The sequence below is a fragment of the Anguilla anguilla genome, chromosome 17, assembly GCF_013347855.1.
Source record: "Anguilla anguilla isolate fAngAng1 chromosome 17, fAngAng1.pri, whole genome shotgun sequence".
Lineage (NCBI taxonomy): Eukaryota > Metazoa > Chordata > Actinopteri > Anguilliformes > Anguillidae > Anguilla > Anguilla anguilla.
The window spans coordinates 31,518,170-31,531,700 of NC_049217.1; the positions used below are offsets into that span (position 1 = coordinate 31,518,170).

At 45.4% G+C, this 13,531-nt stretch overlaps 1 protein-coding gene across 5 annotated transcripts; it reads right to left on the minus strand.

Annotated features, from left to right (window-relative positions):
- Positions 1-1,879: 1,879 nt before the first annotated feature.
- On the minus strand, positions 1,880-13,330 carry LOC118216645 (Na(+)/H(+) exchange regulatory cofactor NHE-RF1-like). 5 transcript variants are annotated; one of them, XM_035398011.1, is made up of 6 exons: positions 11,556-13,330; positions 6,232-6,402; positions 5,436-5,589; positions 4,673-4,759; positions 4,218-4,304; positions 1,880-3,630 (listed from the first exon to the last, which is right to left on the minus strand). In XM_035398011.1, the coding sequence occupies exons 1-6, from the start codon at positions 12,018-12,020 to the stop codon at positions 3,569-3,571; spliced, it is 1,026 nt and encodes a 341-aa protein (XP_035253902.1). In that variant the 5' UTR covers positions 12,021-13,330; the 3' UTR covers positions 1,880-3,568. The 5 variants fall into 5 exon arrangements, with proteins under 5 accessions (XP_035253902.1, XP_035253901.1, XP_035253906.1 ...); XM_035398010.1 differs by having other exon boundaries at positions 4,673-4,707; positions 11,556-13,327; XM_035398015.1 differs by lacking the exon at positions 4,218-4,304.
- Between the last annotated feature and the right edge of the window lie 201 nt (positions 13,331-13,531).

Sequence of the window (13,531 nt, forward strand, 5' to 3'; positions counted from 1 at the left end):
AAATCTATACCGGCCATTAAAAGTACTGATATCAAAATTACGCCAAGTTACAATAAACACTATTGGCTATCTTACCTAACCAAAATTAAACATACTGTATTCCAAAGCAATGCTGCTGCCCAATGCTTCCTAAATTATTTCAAGTAATTTAGCCCTGTGTTTTTCCGTCTTGCCATGTGAAGAGAATGTGGTCATTCTAAACAGATGTGTCATATGGAAGTGTGAAATGGCAATCGTTTATAGTGGAAATAACCCTGCTGAATAATTTCAGCAGTTTTACAGCAATGTATATTTATTTTGAATTAGTTGAAGGAATGCGGGAGAAACAGGCCTACTCTTAAGGCCAGTTCAGATCACTGATTCGCAACGAGACTGGATGCAACTTGCAAAATTCCAAGACGTCTGACTGCAAACGTTCTAAAACTGCACTTGGCCATTTGACAAGGCGGGTCTTTTGAGACCCCAGGCAACGGCTTCAGACGCTCTGCAACTAACCAGTTCACACCGCTGCAATTTTCTCTGCAACATTCTAAAACGGTTTAGTCTCGTAGCGAACCATTGATCTGAACTGGCCTTAAGAGTAGGCCTGTTTCTCCCGCATTTTTAGAGTCGTTACTACAGTACGGCCTACATCACATTTAAACTCCACTTTAGCCTAGGACATTTTCGCATACGAGAAGGTATTGAAGACTAACACAATGTTTTAATCAACATACTTGCATTGATCAGCGGAAATAAATTCACTGGTGGTAAATATATATATATATATATTTCAAGGTGGCTCTACTTAAAATAAAGAGCATCGGCCAGGTTACTCGTTATTTTTAGCCACCTTAAAATGTTTGTGTTGGTCGGTTGCAGTGTCTACTACAGTTGAAATACTTGCTGGCGACCGGATTGTTCGAGCTTCAGCAACGTGAACACGTTTATAAGCCATCACAAAATGGATTTATCAAGGTTATGGACCGTTGCTGTGTTTGGCTAAGTTGTCTGGCTAAGTAACAATTTAAATCCAAACTGACTTACCTCTCAGGATGCACGTGGACCAGGTGTCTCACAAAATGTGATGTCCTTCCACTTTTTTACTCAACTTTACGTTTGCAGTATGTCAGGCCTACGTCGCGCTAACGTGTCGTCTCTATCGTGGATAAGTTAATTGTTAATTACTCTTGGCACAGACATTTCATGGGTAGAAAATTCACGTCGTGGAGTCAGTGGCATTGATCAGACGTCTCACGTCACTGACGCTTATGCGTAAAAGGTCGATTAGGGAAGATGCTATTGAAAATGATCCACAGATGTTTACAATTTGTAGTCCTAAAACCCGCAAGTAAGTTCGCTTTTTTGAGCCACGGGTTCCCTTGACAGATTTCCAAAGCATTTTTCCCATAGGGATTTCAAGGTATGTGGTGAACGTAAGCCTAAGAGAGCTCAACGTTTTGTTCTACGAGATAAATTCTACCCATTAATACCACCACCGTGGATTTCGAAGCTGTTATGTGCTTTCAAAAAGTACGTTGCTATATTAAAACTACAACAATGGTTGCTTTCTAGCAACCGCCACTCAAGTTTGCCCGCCTGCACGTGACGGTGTAGTTTCAACAGAGCAACTTGTTAGAAGCTTTTTTTAAGCACATAACAGCTTCTAAATTCACGGTTGAGATATTACCGTGAACAATTTATCTCGTAGAACAAAACGCGAAACTGCCTTCGACATACGTTAACTACAGACCTTATTTTCGGCAGAAAACGAAATGTCTATCGGAAAAATTAATTGGAGATTTGCCGAGGGAACCCATGGCGTAAGTAACTCCCGAGTTGGCCTACAAAAAGACGTAATCACTGTATAACTCATCCATTGCAAAGTAGCCCAATAATATAGACTGTTTAAACTGTTTATTTTTTATTTTTACCACACAGTACAATTAGCAGTTTTAGACACGTGTATAATCCAGTCTGCCTAATACTGCAGTACAAAGACAAAATGGTGAAGGCTAGAAGTCAATTCATGAGTTATGAAAATCGTGATTGCAGTCGAACTAGAGTCCAAGTATTTAATCCTGTCTTCCACAGTGATGTTTCACTCATTAAGGAATATCAAGTGGATCTAAAATATCATACAGTAGAGAGAAAAAACAGACAAACAATAACAGTATTAAAAAGCACAAAAAAAAGGTGAAAATATGATATTCCTTGGATCTATGAAATAATATTAGAGAACACCCAAGTCCAAAGATCTCAAACAGTCAACATATATTCAACCACAGCCATCAAAAGCCCAGGTGGAAAATCCAGGTTCAGAAAGTAAAAGTCCTCCCCAGTATTTTCTTCCAATCACCTGGATTTGCTAATTAGCACAATTCTTCAGCCAGGAGGTAGAACTCATTGGTGAAATCGGCTGGCTGAGTTCATGTGTGGAGGAAACACATGGCATGGCTTTTACTTTCTGACCCCTGGACTTTCCATCTCTGCCTAAAAGTGCTAAAACTCCTTGAACTCTAAACAGTGATCTAAGCACTTCCTTTTGGTCACAGTGTATACTGGACCCCTAGATCCTTTCCCTTGCAAAAAAAATAAAAATAAAAAACTGGTCAGAGTAAGAAAAATGTTTAAATCTTGATTATATTTAAAGACCATTTTTACAACCATATAAAGTGTAAACTGCAGATTGACTGATATAAAGAAACACTGAACAAAAAATACAACAATCCATTGGAACAATTTTCTCTGACCAGCAGTGATGTTCAGATTGTCCTGTAGACAAACACGCTTGCGTGCGCACACGCACACACACACACACACACACACTTTCTAATTACAAAACAGTCTTATATTTCATATGGCTAGACAAATGTCCTTCCTCTAGAGTTTCCTCATGAGTTATCTTCATTCCAACACTCATTGATAATGCTGTGTAACTGATGTACTGTTATATACTGCATGCACATAAGTTCATTCTTAAATAGCTCAGGGTTCATATTTTACACACAATGAGAAAATGAGGCATCTTTTAGAAAGAGAGTGAGGAAGAGTTATAGTTTAAAGATTTCTAAGTAGTGTAAAATAAATGTTTATACCTCTACAAAATAATCAATATAGTTTAATTTATATTTCTATATATATTTATTACAATTTTATTTTATATTCACTTTTAAACACTGTTTTTAAATGTTTGCTGTCAATATATTTTGGGACAGGAGAACATTATTTTGTTTTAGTTTACTTTTACTTTTTACTTCTTATTTCCTTTTCACTAATACTTTGACAACACTGGAACATCTCCAGCCTGTTTGGGTCTGTGAATCCTAGCCCATAACCAAATCAGCACACTCACCTACTATTGAGTATACAAGTTGTATTAAACTTGCATACAACTTATATACTCAACAGTAGGCAAATGCGCTGATTCAGACAAGGGCCTAGAGCTTGTGACGGGTAGTGTTCCGGAGGTAGGTGAACAGTTCGTGGTGGGGGGGGGGGAATCTAGAGGTTGCTAAAAAGCTCGTTCTTCTTGCTCCAGTCCATTTGAGGGGCTCTCTTACTGGAGCGGTTCTGGTGAGCACGTTCCTTAGCCTGCTGAAGGGACAGGCTTAGGTCCAGAGAGTACTCTCCAACCGACTCCTCTGACGCCTGCAGAGAGAGAGACAGAGAGAGGGGGGGGGGGGAGAGAGAGACAGACAGGGAGAGAGACGGGGAGAGAGAGAGACAGACAGGGAGAGAGAGAGAGGGGGGAGAGAGAGACAGGGAGACAGAGAGAGGGGGGGAGAGAGAGAGAGACAGACAGGGAGAGAGACGGGGGGGAGAGAGAGACAGACAGAGAGACAGAGAGAGGGGGGAGAGAGAGACAGGGAAACAGAGAGGGGGGGAGAGAGAGAGACAGACAGGCAGAGAGAGAGAGACAGACAGGGAGACAGAGGGGGGGGAGAGAGACAGACAGGGAGAGAGAGGGGAGGGGGAGAGAGAGACAGACAGAGAGAGAGAGTTACAGAGAAAGAGAAAAAATAAAAAGTAGAAAGAGTGAGATTGGAGTTGAGAAGAGGGAAACAGAGGAAGAGAAAATTTCTAAGATATGCAGCGGTGAACAATGCTGGGTGTAAAACTTACAGATACAAAAAGTCACACACACACATACACACGCACGCACACACACAAGCACACACACACGCACGCACACACACACACAAGCACACACACACACACGCATGAATGTGGCTGACCTCTGAGATATTGGAGGTGCTGGATGGAGACAGACTGACAGACAGACTGGGCTCCTTCGCCTCCTCTTTGGACCCATTTACATTTACCTGAAGGGAAGGACAGGACCGCTCAGATAAAAGCCCCCCTGAAGCTGTAAAATCCCCACTGAAGACAACACACAGTGCAGGACCGCAGAGAGGCATTCCAAAAACATAAACATAAAGCACACAGTAAAGTGAAAAAAATCAACAATATAATCTAAAATAAAAAACGAATTGCCATGGCTACAGGCATCAACCCATGGGAATGACCAGGGAAGGCCTTTCATTTCCCAATAAGGCACCTTTTATCACAAATGGGTTGCAGTGTCACATCCAGCCACCAGGGGGCAATTTTGACTATATTTTCACTGAGGCATATCAGTGCTGCAAGCACCAGAGAGGCCCCAGCACCGATCTCAGTACAGTGACCTCACCTCCTCCTCCACCTCCCGGATCACAGGTAGGGCTCCTGAAAGGTAGGCGCAGATCAGTCGCAGATTCCAGAGCAATTCTGAGCACTCCTCCAGATACACAATGCACAAATAGCAGTGTAATCTACTGCACATATATAACAGTGTACGCTTAAAACATTCATTAAAAAAATCTCTCAGCTCAAATCCCAAAGGCCACTGATAACCAGGACACTGGTGGAAATCTAGGCTGAGATGTGTTTATACATACAGACTCGATTAACCCCACTAGAGCTCCGGTTTTACCCTGATATAGCCAGACTAGCTCCTAGTCTGCTAGAAAACTTTCACTTTTCAGACAAATGTAGTCGAGTTTTCACCTGAATGCCTAGACAATGTTTCTTTCCACAACCTCTCACCACAAAGATGTTTACTGTAGTGTGTGCGTTTCTGTGTGTGTGTGTGTGTGTCTGTGTGCGCGTGTGTGTGCGTGTGCATGCAGTAACCAGGCAACGGAAGAGGAATACAGGCCACTCAGTGAGTGAGTAATATCCTTAGCACTATATGAGTCACATGACACCCTCACATGACCACTCCTCATGTCCACTGATGCACTTACAGTCAGATATACGAGGATATAGCCTGTTGTTGAAGTGATGCATTAATATGTGTTGAACAGTATATGAATAAAACATATATTTCTAAATAAGATTAGAGGACTATGTCCTGTCATTTCCCGTCTGTAATGCTGCTGTTTTCGGGGGTGCGTCTCTGCACCCACACACACCTGTGAGGTGCTCCTCTGTGGGACTGATCCCACAGCTCTGGAAGAAGGCGTCCGTTTCGGGGTCCACCACCAGCAGGGACACCCTGTCACCCCCCGCCTTGATGGCTGACACCACCTCTGAGTGCTGCTTCCTCCCCACGGGCACCCCGTTCACCTGGGGAGTCAGTGCCATGTACAGACAGAGAGAGAGAGTCAGTGCCATGTACAGACAGAGAGAGAGAGTCAGTGTAGTGTACAGACAGAGAGGGAGAGTCAGTGCCATGTACAGACAGAGAGGGAGAGTCAGTGCCATGTACAGACAGAGAGAGAGAGTCAGTGTAGTATACAGACAGAGAGGGAGAGTCAGTGCCGTGTACAGACAGAGAGGGAGAGTCAGTGCCGTGTACAGACAGAGAGAGAGAGTCAGTGCCGTGTACAGACAGAGAGAGAGAGAGTCAGTGCCGTGTACAGACAGAGAGAGAGTCAGTGCAGTGTACAGACAGAGAGAGAGAGTCAGTGTAGTGTACAGACAGAGAAAGAGAGTCAGTGCCGTGTACAGACAGAGAGAGAGAGTCAGTGTAGTGTACAGACAGAGAAAGAGAGTCAGTGCCATGTACAGACAGAGAGAGTCAGTGTAGTGTACAGACAGAGAGAGAGAGTCAGTGTAGTGTACAGAGAGAGAGAGTCATTGTAGTGTACAGACAGAGAGAGAGAGTCAGTGTAGTGTACAGACAGAGAGAGTGAGTCAGTGCCATGTACTGAGAGGGAGGGAGTCTGCAGTCAAGGCAGCAGTAACCTCAGGGGGGCGCTGTTCTACCTGCACGATTTTGTCCTTGGGCCGAAGGCCAGACCTCTGGGCCGGGGAGTCCGGGTCGACCAGGCGGATGTACTGACCGGGTCTGGAGCTGTCACTGTGCAGGTTAAACCCGTAGCCCTCAGCTCCCCTCTTCAGAACACAGAGCCGAGGCCGCAGCTCACTCTTAAATCCCTGGGGAGGAAAATCAACCAATCAGCACTGAACCAAACAATACATACGCCCACCCACCTGCCAATCAATCAGCACTCAACCAAACAATACATACACCCACCCACCTGCCAATCAATCAGCACTGAACCAAACAATACATACGCCCACCCACCTGCCAATCAATCAGCACTCAACCAAACAATACATACACCCACCCACCTGCCAATCAATCAGCACTGAACCAAACAATACATACACCCACCCACCTGCCAATCAATCAGCACTCAACCAAACAATACATACACCCACCCACCTGCCAACCAATCAGCACTCAACCAAACAATACACACACCCACCCACCTGCCAATCAATCAGCACTGAACCAAACAATACACACACCCACCCACCTGCCAATCAATCAGCACTGAACCAAACAATACATACACCCACCCACCTGCCAATCAATCAGCACTCAACCAAACAATACACACACCCACCCACCTGCCAATCAATCAGCACTCAACCAAACAATACATACACCCACCCACCTGCCAATCAATCAGCACTCAACCAAACAATACATACACCCACCCACCTGCCAATCAAGCAGCACTCAACCAAACAATACATACACCCACCCACCTGCCAATCAATCAGCACTCAACCAAACAATACACACACCCACCCACCTGCCAATCAATCAGCACTGAACCAAACAATACATACACCCACCCACCTGCCAATCAATCAGCACTCAACCAAACAATACACACACCCACCCACCTGCCAATCAATCAGCACTCAACCAAACAATTCATAAACCACCTGGGAAAGATTGTCTAGATTTCTCATAAGAACCATCAGCACTACCCTCCTGTGCAAAGCGTCATTTTAGGGAAAAGTATAGAGGGTGAGCAGCATACAGCAAGCATTTTTATTTAAATTTGAAAAGCCTTATTTTTTTCTGGTTTCAACTGATTTCAGTCTTATTAGGTGCAGCAACCAGGCAGTGGCCCCATCAAAAGTCAAATGACCAAATCATCAATAAAAAAATCAAATCGACAAACTAATCAATTAAAAAGTTCCATATTTTACCTCACACCAGCTTACTATTTAGACTTAAAAAAAAAAAAAAGAATTCTCTAAAATTGTGGTATGTCTATACAGCTCACTTCACAAGGAGAACAGGGTGTGTGATCATATAGGGGGTCTGACAGGAAAAGGAGGTGGGGGGGGGGGGGGGGGGGCGCAGTAATCCAGCGAGTTTTGTCTCCTTTTGGTTTGACCCCACCCACCAAAGACAAAGGCAGCATCAGTCTCTCTCTTCTGTCTGGGGTGATGGAAAAATCTGCGGCCATTTAAAACCGAGTGTTCCTTCCTCTGGGTTATTTTCAGAGAGCTGAATGGGTGTGACCAGGAGGTCAGTGTATGATGCATTTCCACTCCCACTTCCTACAAATGCAAGTCATTGTGTTTATGACACATCACCCTTTTTTTCTGGAATGTTTTCCCTTTCCTACTGACTCCACCCAGCAGACCCCCACCCTGCTGACTCCACCCAACAGACCGCTTCACAAATAGCAACAGCGATGATGGAATCTTTCCGGAATCTGTCTGACTTGACCACTGACACCCTTCCTGTTCCAGGTCATAGGTCATTCAGAGGCATCTCAGTCGTTCTCCTTCCTGTCCCTCTACAGCTGAAACTCCAGTTACCTGTCTGTGGGGCGTGTCCATGCACCCGTGCACAACGGCAGAAAGGTGGAATCTACCTGTGTAGGTTATGTTCCATAATCTTACCAACGTCAGCTTTTTTGCAGTAAAAGTATTGTTTTGTTACAATGTTTTTAGAATTGCTTTGACAAATATCCAGCTGGATATATGGATTTTATGCTAAAAAGGAAAGCTGTGTAAGTTGCTCTAGATAAGGTCTGCATCCAGTAAATGCCAAAAATGTAAAACAGGGCAGCAATGTGGTGTAATGGTTTGGGAACAGGGCTTGTAATTCAGAGCTCGTTGGTGCTACTCCCAGCTGGTGCACTCTCTTTGTACCCTTGAGCAAAACACTTCAGCTAAAGTGGCTCAGTGAAGCTGGGTAAGTGGACTGCATATAGAAAATGTCATCTGCAAAAGTTGCTCTGAATAAGAGTGCCTGCTAAATGCCAAACTGTAAATGTTAAAGAATTAAATAAATTAATGATTTTACTTTGTTCCCAATAAAATTATCAAATGACATTTGAAAAGGAAACCACTCAGAACAGCGTCTGATCCACTCTGTTCAGCCCACGCAGAACAAAAGAGAAATAATGAGCCAGAGGAATATTCAGCGTCCGTCTCCTGCGGCTGCACTTGAATGCCCGATCCCGTCTGTTGGCGAGCCCTCCCCTCCCCTCCCCCCCTCCCCCCGCATGTTCAGAGCCTCAGGGCCGCTGAAGAGGCCGCTGGGGGTGGGGGCTCTCTCTCTCTCCCTCGCCATCGGGCTCAGCTCTGTCGCTGCCGCTTTCCCGCAGAGGGCTGCTGGGCAGGAGGGCTAACAGGAGTGGGCCTGAAACCAGCCGGTTTTAAATGAGTTGGTTCTTGGTGGCGGGCTGGCTGCTGTAGGAACCCTGTCACACCTGAACAGCTTAGTAAACACGCAGTTGTGTAGAAGTACGCTCCACGAGCCACCCAGGCTGACGGGAGCTCGCTCAGCCAATCGATGATGACGGTGGGCACTGTTAGTGAGGACGTGGAACCTCTGGAATCTGATACAGTGAAGAGGGCCATTCAATCCCACAGCAAATCAGTTTCAGTAAACTCAACTCCCACCGCGAATCAGCATCACTTAACTCAACTCCCACCGCGAATCAGCATCACTTAACTCAACTCCCACAGCGAATCAGCATCAATGACTTAGCTGAACTCCCACAGTGAATGTGAAAATGTGAATCAGTTAACTCGACTCCCACAGTAAACCAGCATCAGTTAACTTAACTCCTGCAACAAATGAGAATCCGTGCACTGTCCCACAGAGTGAGTCCTGTTGAAACACAGAATATCTGCAGTAACCCTCCACTGCATCCTAAAACAACAGGACAAAGGGGCCGTGTTTACATGAAACAGGAAGCAGGGCAGAACCCAGCCCTATTCTGCCTGATCTCTGATGTGCAGTCGTGAGGCGATGCTTGCACCTCCAGCCAGCGTCTCTTTTCCAGAGCAGGAAAACATGTCATTGAGAAGGGACGACAAAATGGTGACCACCTTCCGACAAAACTATTTTGGTGGGTTTGACTCATCGAGTGATCTCAACAGCAAAAATTCCTCCCCCTCTCTGTCACTCTCTTCCTCTCCTCCTTATCACACCGTCTTCATCCCTCCTGTCTTCTGTTTTCTCTTGTCCTCCCTTCTCTGTCACTTTTTTCTCCCCCTTCAGAAATGTGCTGTAACTATGCACCACAACAGCAACTTACTCAACATTCTTAAAACTCATTATTACCATAGAAACTGACTATATAATACAAATAATAGACAGAGATGGTAAATTTGGGTCAAATATTTCAGGTTGTGTCCTGTTTCCTAATGAATGAGCACAGCATTTGCTCTTGAGCTAATTACTTCACGAGTGTAGTTATGAGAAATATCAGCACTGTTATCGATGCGTGACCCGCGTCACACTGAGGTCCAGGTGAGGACTGGGCGTCACACTGAGGTCCAGGTGAGGACTGGGCGTCACACTGAGGTCCAGGTGAGGACTGGGCGTCACACTGAGGTCCAGGTGAGGACTGGGCGTCACACTGAGGTCCAGGTGAGGACTGGGCGTCACACTGAGGTCCAGGTGCGGACTGGGCATCACACTGAGGTCCAGGTGAGGACTGGGCGTCACACTGAGGTCCAGGTGAGGACTGGGCGTCACACTGAGGTCCAGGTGAGGACTGGGCGTCACACTGAGGTCCAGGTGAGGACTGGGCGTCACACTGAGGTCCAGGTGAGGACTGGGCGTGGCACTGAGGTCCAGGTGAGGACTGGGCGTCACACTGAGGTCCAGGTGAGGACTGTGTGCAGTGCAGACTGGGCTGTGCGGGGCGGGGTGTGGGGAAATGCTCTTTCTCAGGCCAGAGCGGGGAAGGGCACAGGCAGGCACCAGGCACGCATTCCAGGGTGGCACCGCGCATAATGCCCGCCCACACAGGGCAAAGCCGGCCCAGAATGCTGTGGGAGTGTGACTCAAGTGAGCTGGACTCTGATTGGTCAGAGAAACCTACGCCATGCTGACAAAAGAATGCAGAAACACAATAGTCCACAGAAGAGAATTTTTACTGAAAAGATGGTTCGCAAAAAAACAGCTTTCATTTGTTTTTCTGTTTGTTTATCCCCTTTTTCACAGATCTAGATGAATAATAACACATTATTGCTAAGTTTGAACCACGGTGTGTGTGTGTGTCTGTGTGTGTGTGTGTGTGCATGTGGGTGTGTGTGTGTGCGTGTGCACATCAGTCATTACCCCTCCCTGTCAGTCATTACCCCTCACTGCCTACAGGCTATGAGCATCCCACAGCCTACATCTGCAGTGACACAGCAATAAGCGTGAATTTATGAGCCCACTACTTTTTATTGTGGGGCCACTTCTCAGTTTTCAGCTGTTTGTTTTGGAAAATCCCTGCAACATTAAATTTCAGCACAAATATTCTCCCACAAAACTCAGATGCCAAAAAAGCAGCATCATACATTTGTGCTGAGCTCAGAGAAACTGCAGGTGGACAGGGTACAGAACCAAAGTGGAGAGAGAGAGAGAGAGAGAGAGAGAGCATATAACTGTGAGAGATGGGAGAGGAGAAATGGACTTCATGCAGAATTCTGTCTGTCATCACAAACAGAAACATGCAGACCTCTCAGTTACACATTTCTGTACATACTGGCATATAAGTAGCCTTACTAGCCTATGTCCTGTCACTATGTTTGGGCATTTTAGTTATGTAAAATGTACTCACTGCATATATAAAAATATAATAAATTATAAATAAATATTACATAATCAGAGTACAAGGTGAAATGCCCAGTGTTAATTTAACTCTAACAGTGTTAATTCAACTCTTAACAGACAACATTTGGTCCCACTCTGAACTATGTTAAGAGTTGAATTAACTCTGGACCTTTTGCTGTGTAAGAGTTCTGGGCTCTCAGATAATCTCGCTCACCTGGGCGGGCCTAGAATTCCGTTTCTTCCCGGCAACAGGTCCGTTAATCTCCGGAGTTGGTGTCAGTTCCCTCGCGCTGCCGTTTCTCCCAGCGTCCGCGTGGTTCGGCTCGCGGGTGGGCAGCGGGATGCCCTGAGTGGCGTACTCTCTGAGGTACTGCATGTTGCATTTCTTTAGGAGCTCCTCGGTATCCTCGTCGACTACGACGAGCTCCAATTTGCCAACAGTGGCTCGTATCCTGGACACAAGTTGTTGATGGCTGTCGTTCTCCACGCACTCTCCGTTAACGAAAAGCAGCCTGTCCCCCGCGTGCAGACCCGCACTTTCAGACGGGGAATCGGGTTCCACCAGTCGGATAAACTGCCCCGTTTTCCCCTTCTCTCCATGAAGATGGAAACCGTAACCATCCGAACCCTTTTCCAGCACGCATAGTCTTGGGCGAATATGCTCCCGGTTGAATGACATAATTTTTGCCCCCAGTAAAATTATCCAAGAAGCAGTTCAATATAATGCTGCCGTCGGGAATAATACTAATCTAAGACTGCACGCGCAAATGTTAAACAGGATCAATTGAAGTGTTTCTTTCTGTTAAAAAATGAATACATATAGACGACTTCAGAAGTCACTGACGTTTTAACGTAAACTCATGTCACATTTAGTCCTCGGTTGCACGCATCAAGTTTCCTAGATCGTCTAAGCAGCAAGCAAGGAAGCAAGCAGAACTGGCAGGTTGCGTCTAAAGATTTCCCCCTGGTACTGGAAAAAAAAAACTCTTGACCATTTCTAAAGAAGAATGACGTTTCAACAGGACGCGAATGGAAACACCAATCGCCAGTCAGTATTCGCACACAGCTGGAAGATAGAGGACGGAGCGGAACAATGGCGCTGAATAGAAACGTTGCACTGGAAAAAAGAGTAACCTGCAGAACTATCCACAGAAATAAGATCTTAGCTGATATTTGTGCCGACAGGAGGAAAAGTTTCAGAACACTTTTTCATTGTGTTTGAGTATACAAAAGGCCTGAAGCACTGTAGCGTGACCTGAACTAAAACCATCCGCTATAAATGTAACACCTTTAAGATGCAGTTATAGTAGGCTACCATTGTATATTTTATACACATACAATTTCTATAACAGTTACTGTGTCACGCGGCTGCAATGCCGACCTGTTTTTAGACAGGTTGTTGGACTCACTGCTCTGACCCATAGCCCCACAGATATCACACTTAAATCTGCATGCCGTCTCAAAGTCTTGAGATTTCAAACAAGAGGCAGAGACACTTGGGGTGTTTGTTTCTAGGCTTGATACAGAGACAGATGCACGATCATTTGCAGACCAGGGATCTCAAACATAAATTAAGGAGGACTACAGAGTGCTGGTTTTGGTGAGTTACTGCACCTGTGTTTTTGGTGTGTTACTGCAACTAAGTGCTTAATTTAAGCCATTGATTGGCTGAAACGCTTGACTGAAACGGACTGCACACAATTCAGCCCTTCGGAGTTGGAGTTTAAGACCCCTGTTGTAGACAAATGGTCTATTCTCGTCATTAGTGAGGATGAAAATTGTTTTTGTTGAATACTCAGGTGCACTTTTACCTGTGTAAAAGATGGTGAGGATGTGTGGTAATGACCTGCAGTTTCTTCATTCAGTGCTTATGATCTTGAAACTTCGCATAACATTAGTATTAGTATTAGTATTTTTCCTATACAACATCCGCAGAATCCGCCCCTTTCTCACCACCTACTCAACCCAGCTCCTGGTCCAAGCAATGGTTCTATCCCGCCTGGACTACTGTAACTCTCTTCTGGCTGGACTACCGGCATCTGCCACCAGACCCCTGCAGCTCATTCAGAATGCTGCGGCTCGTCTGGTCTTCAACCTCCCCAGACACTCCCACGTAACTCCCCTGCTCACTACCCTCCACTGGCTGCCTGTTATAGCTCGCATCAAATTTAAAACATTGGTCCTAGCATA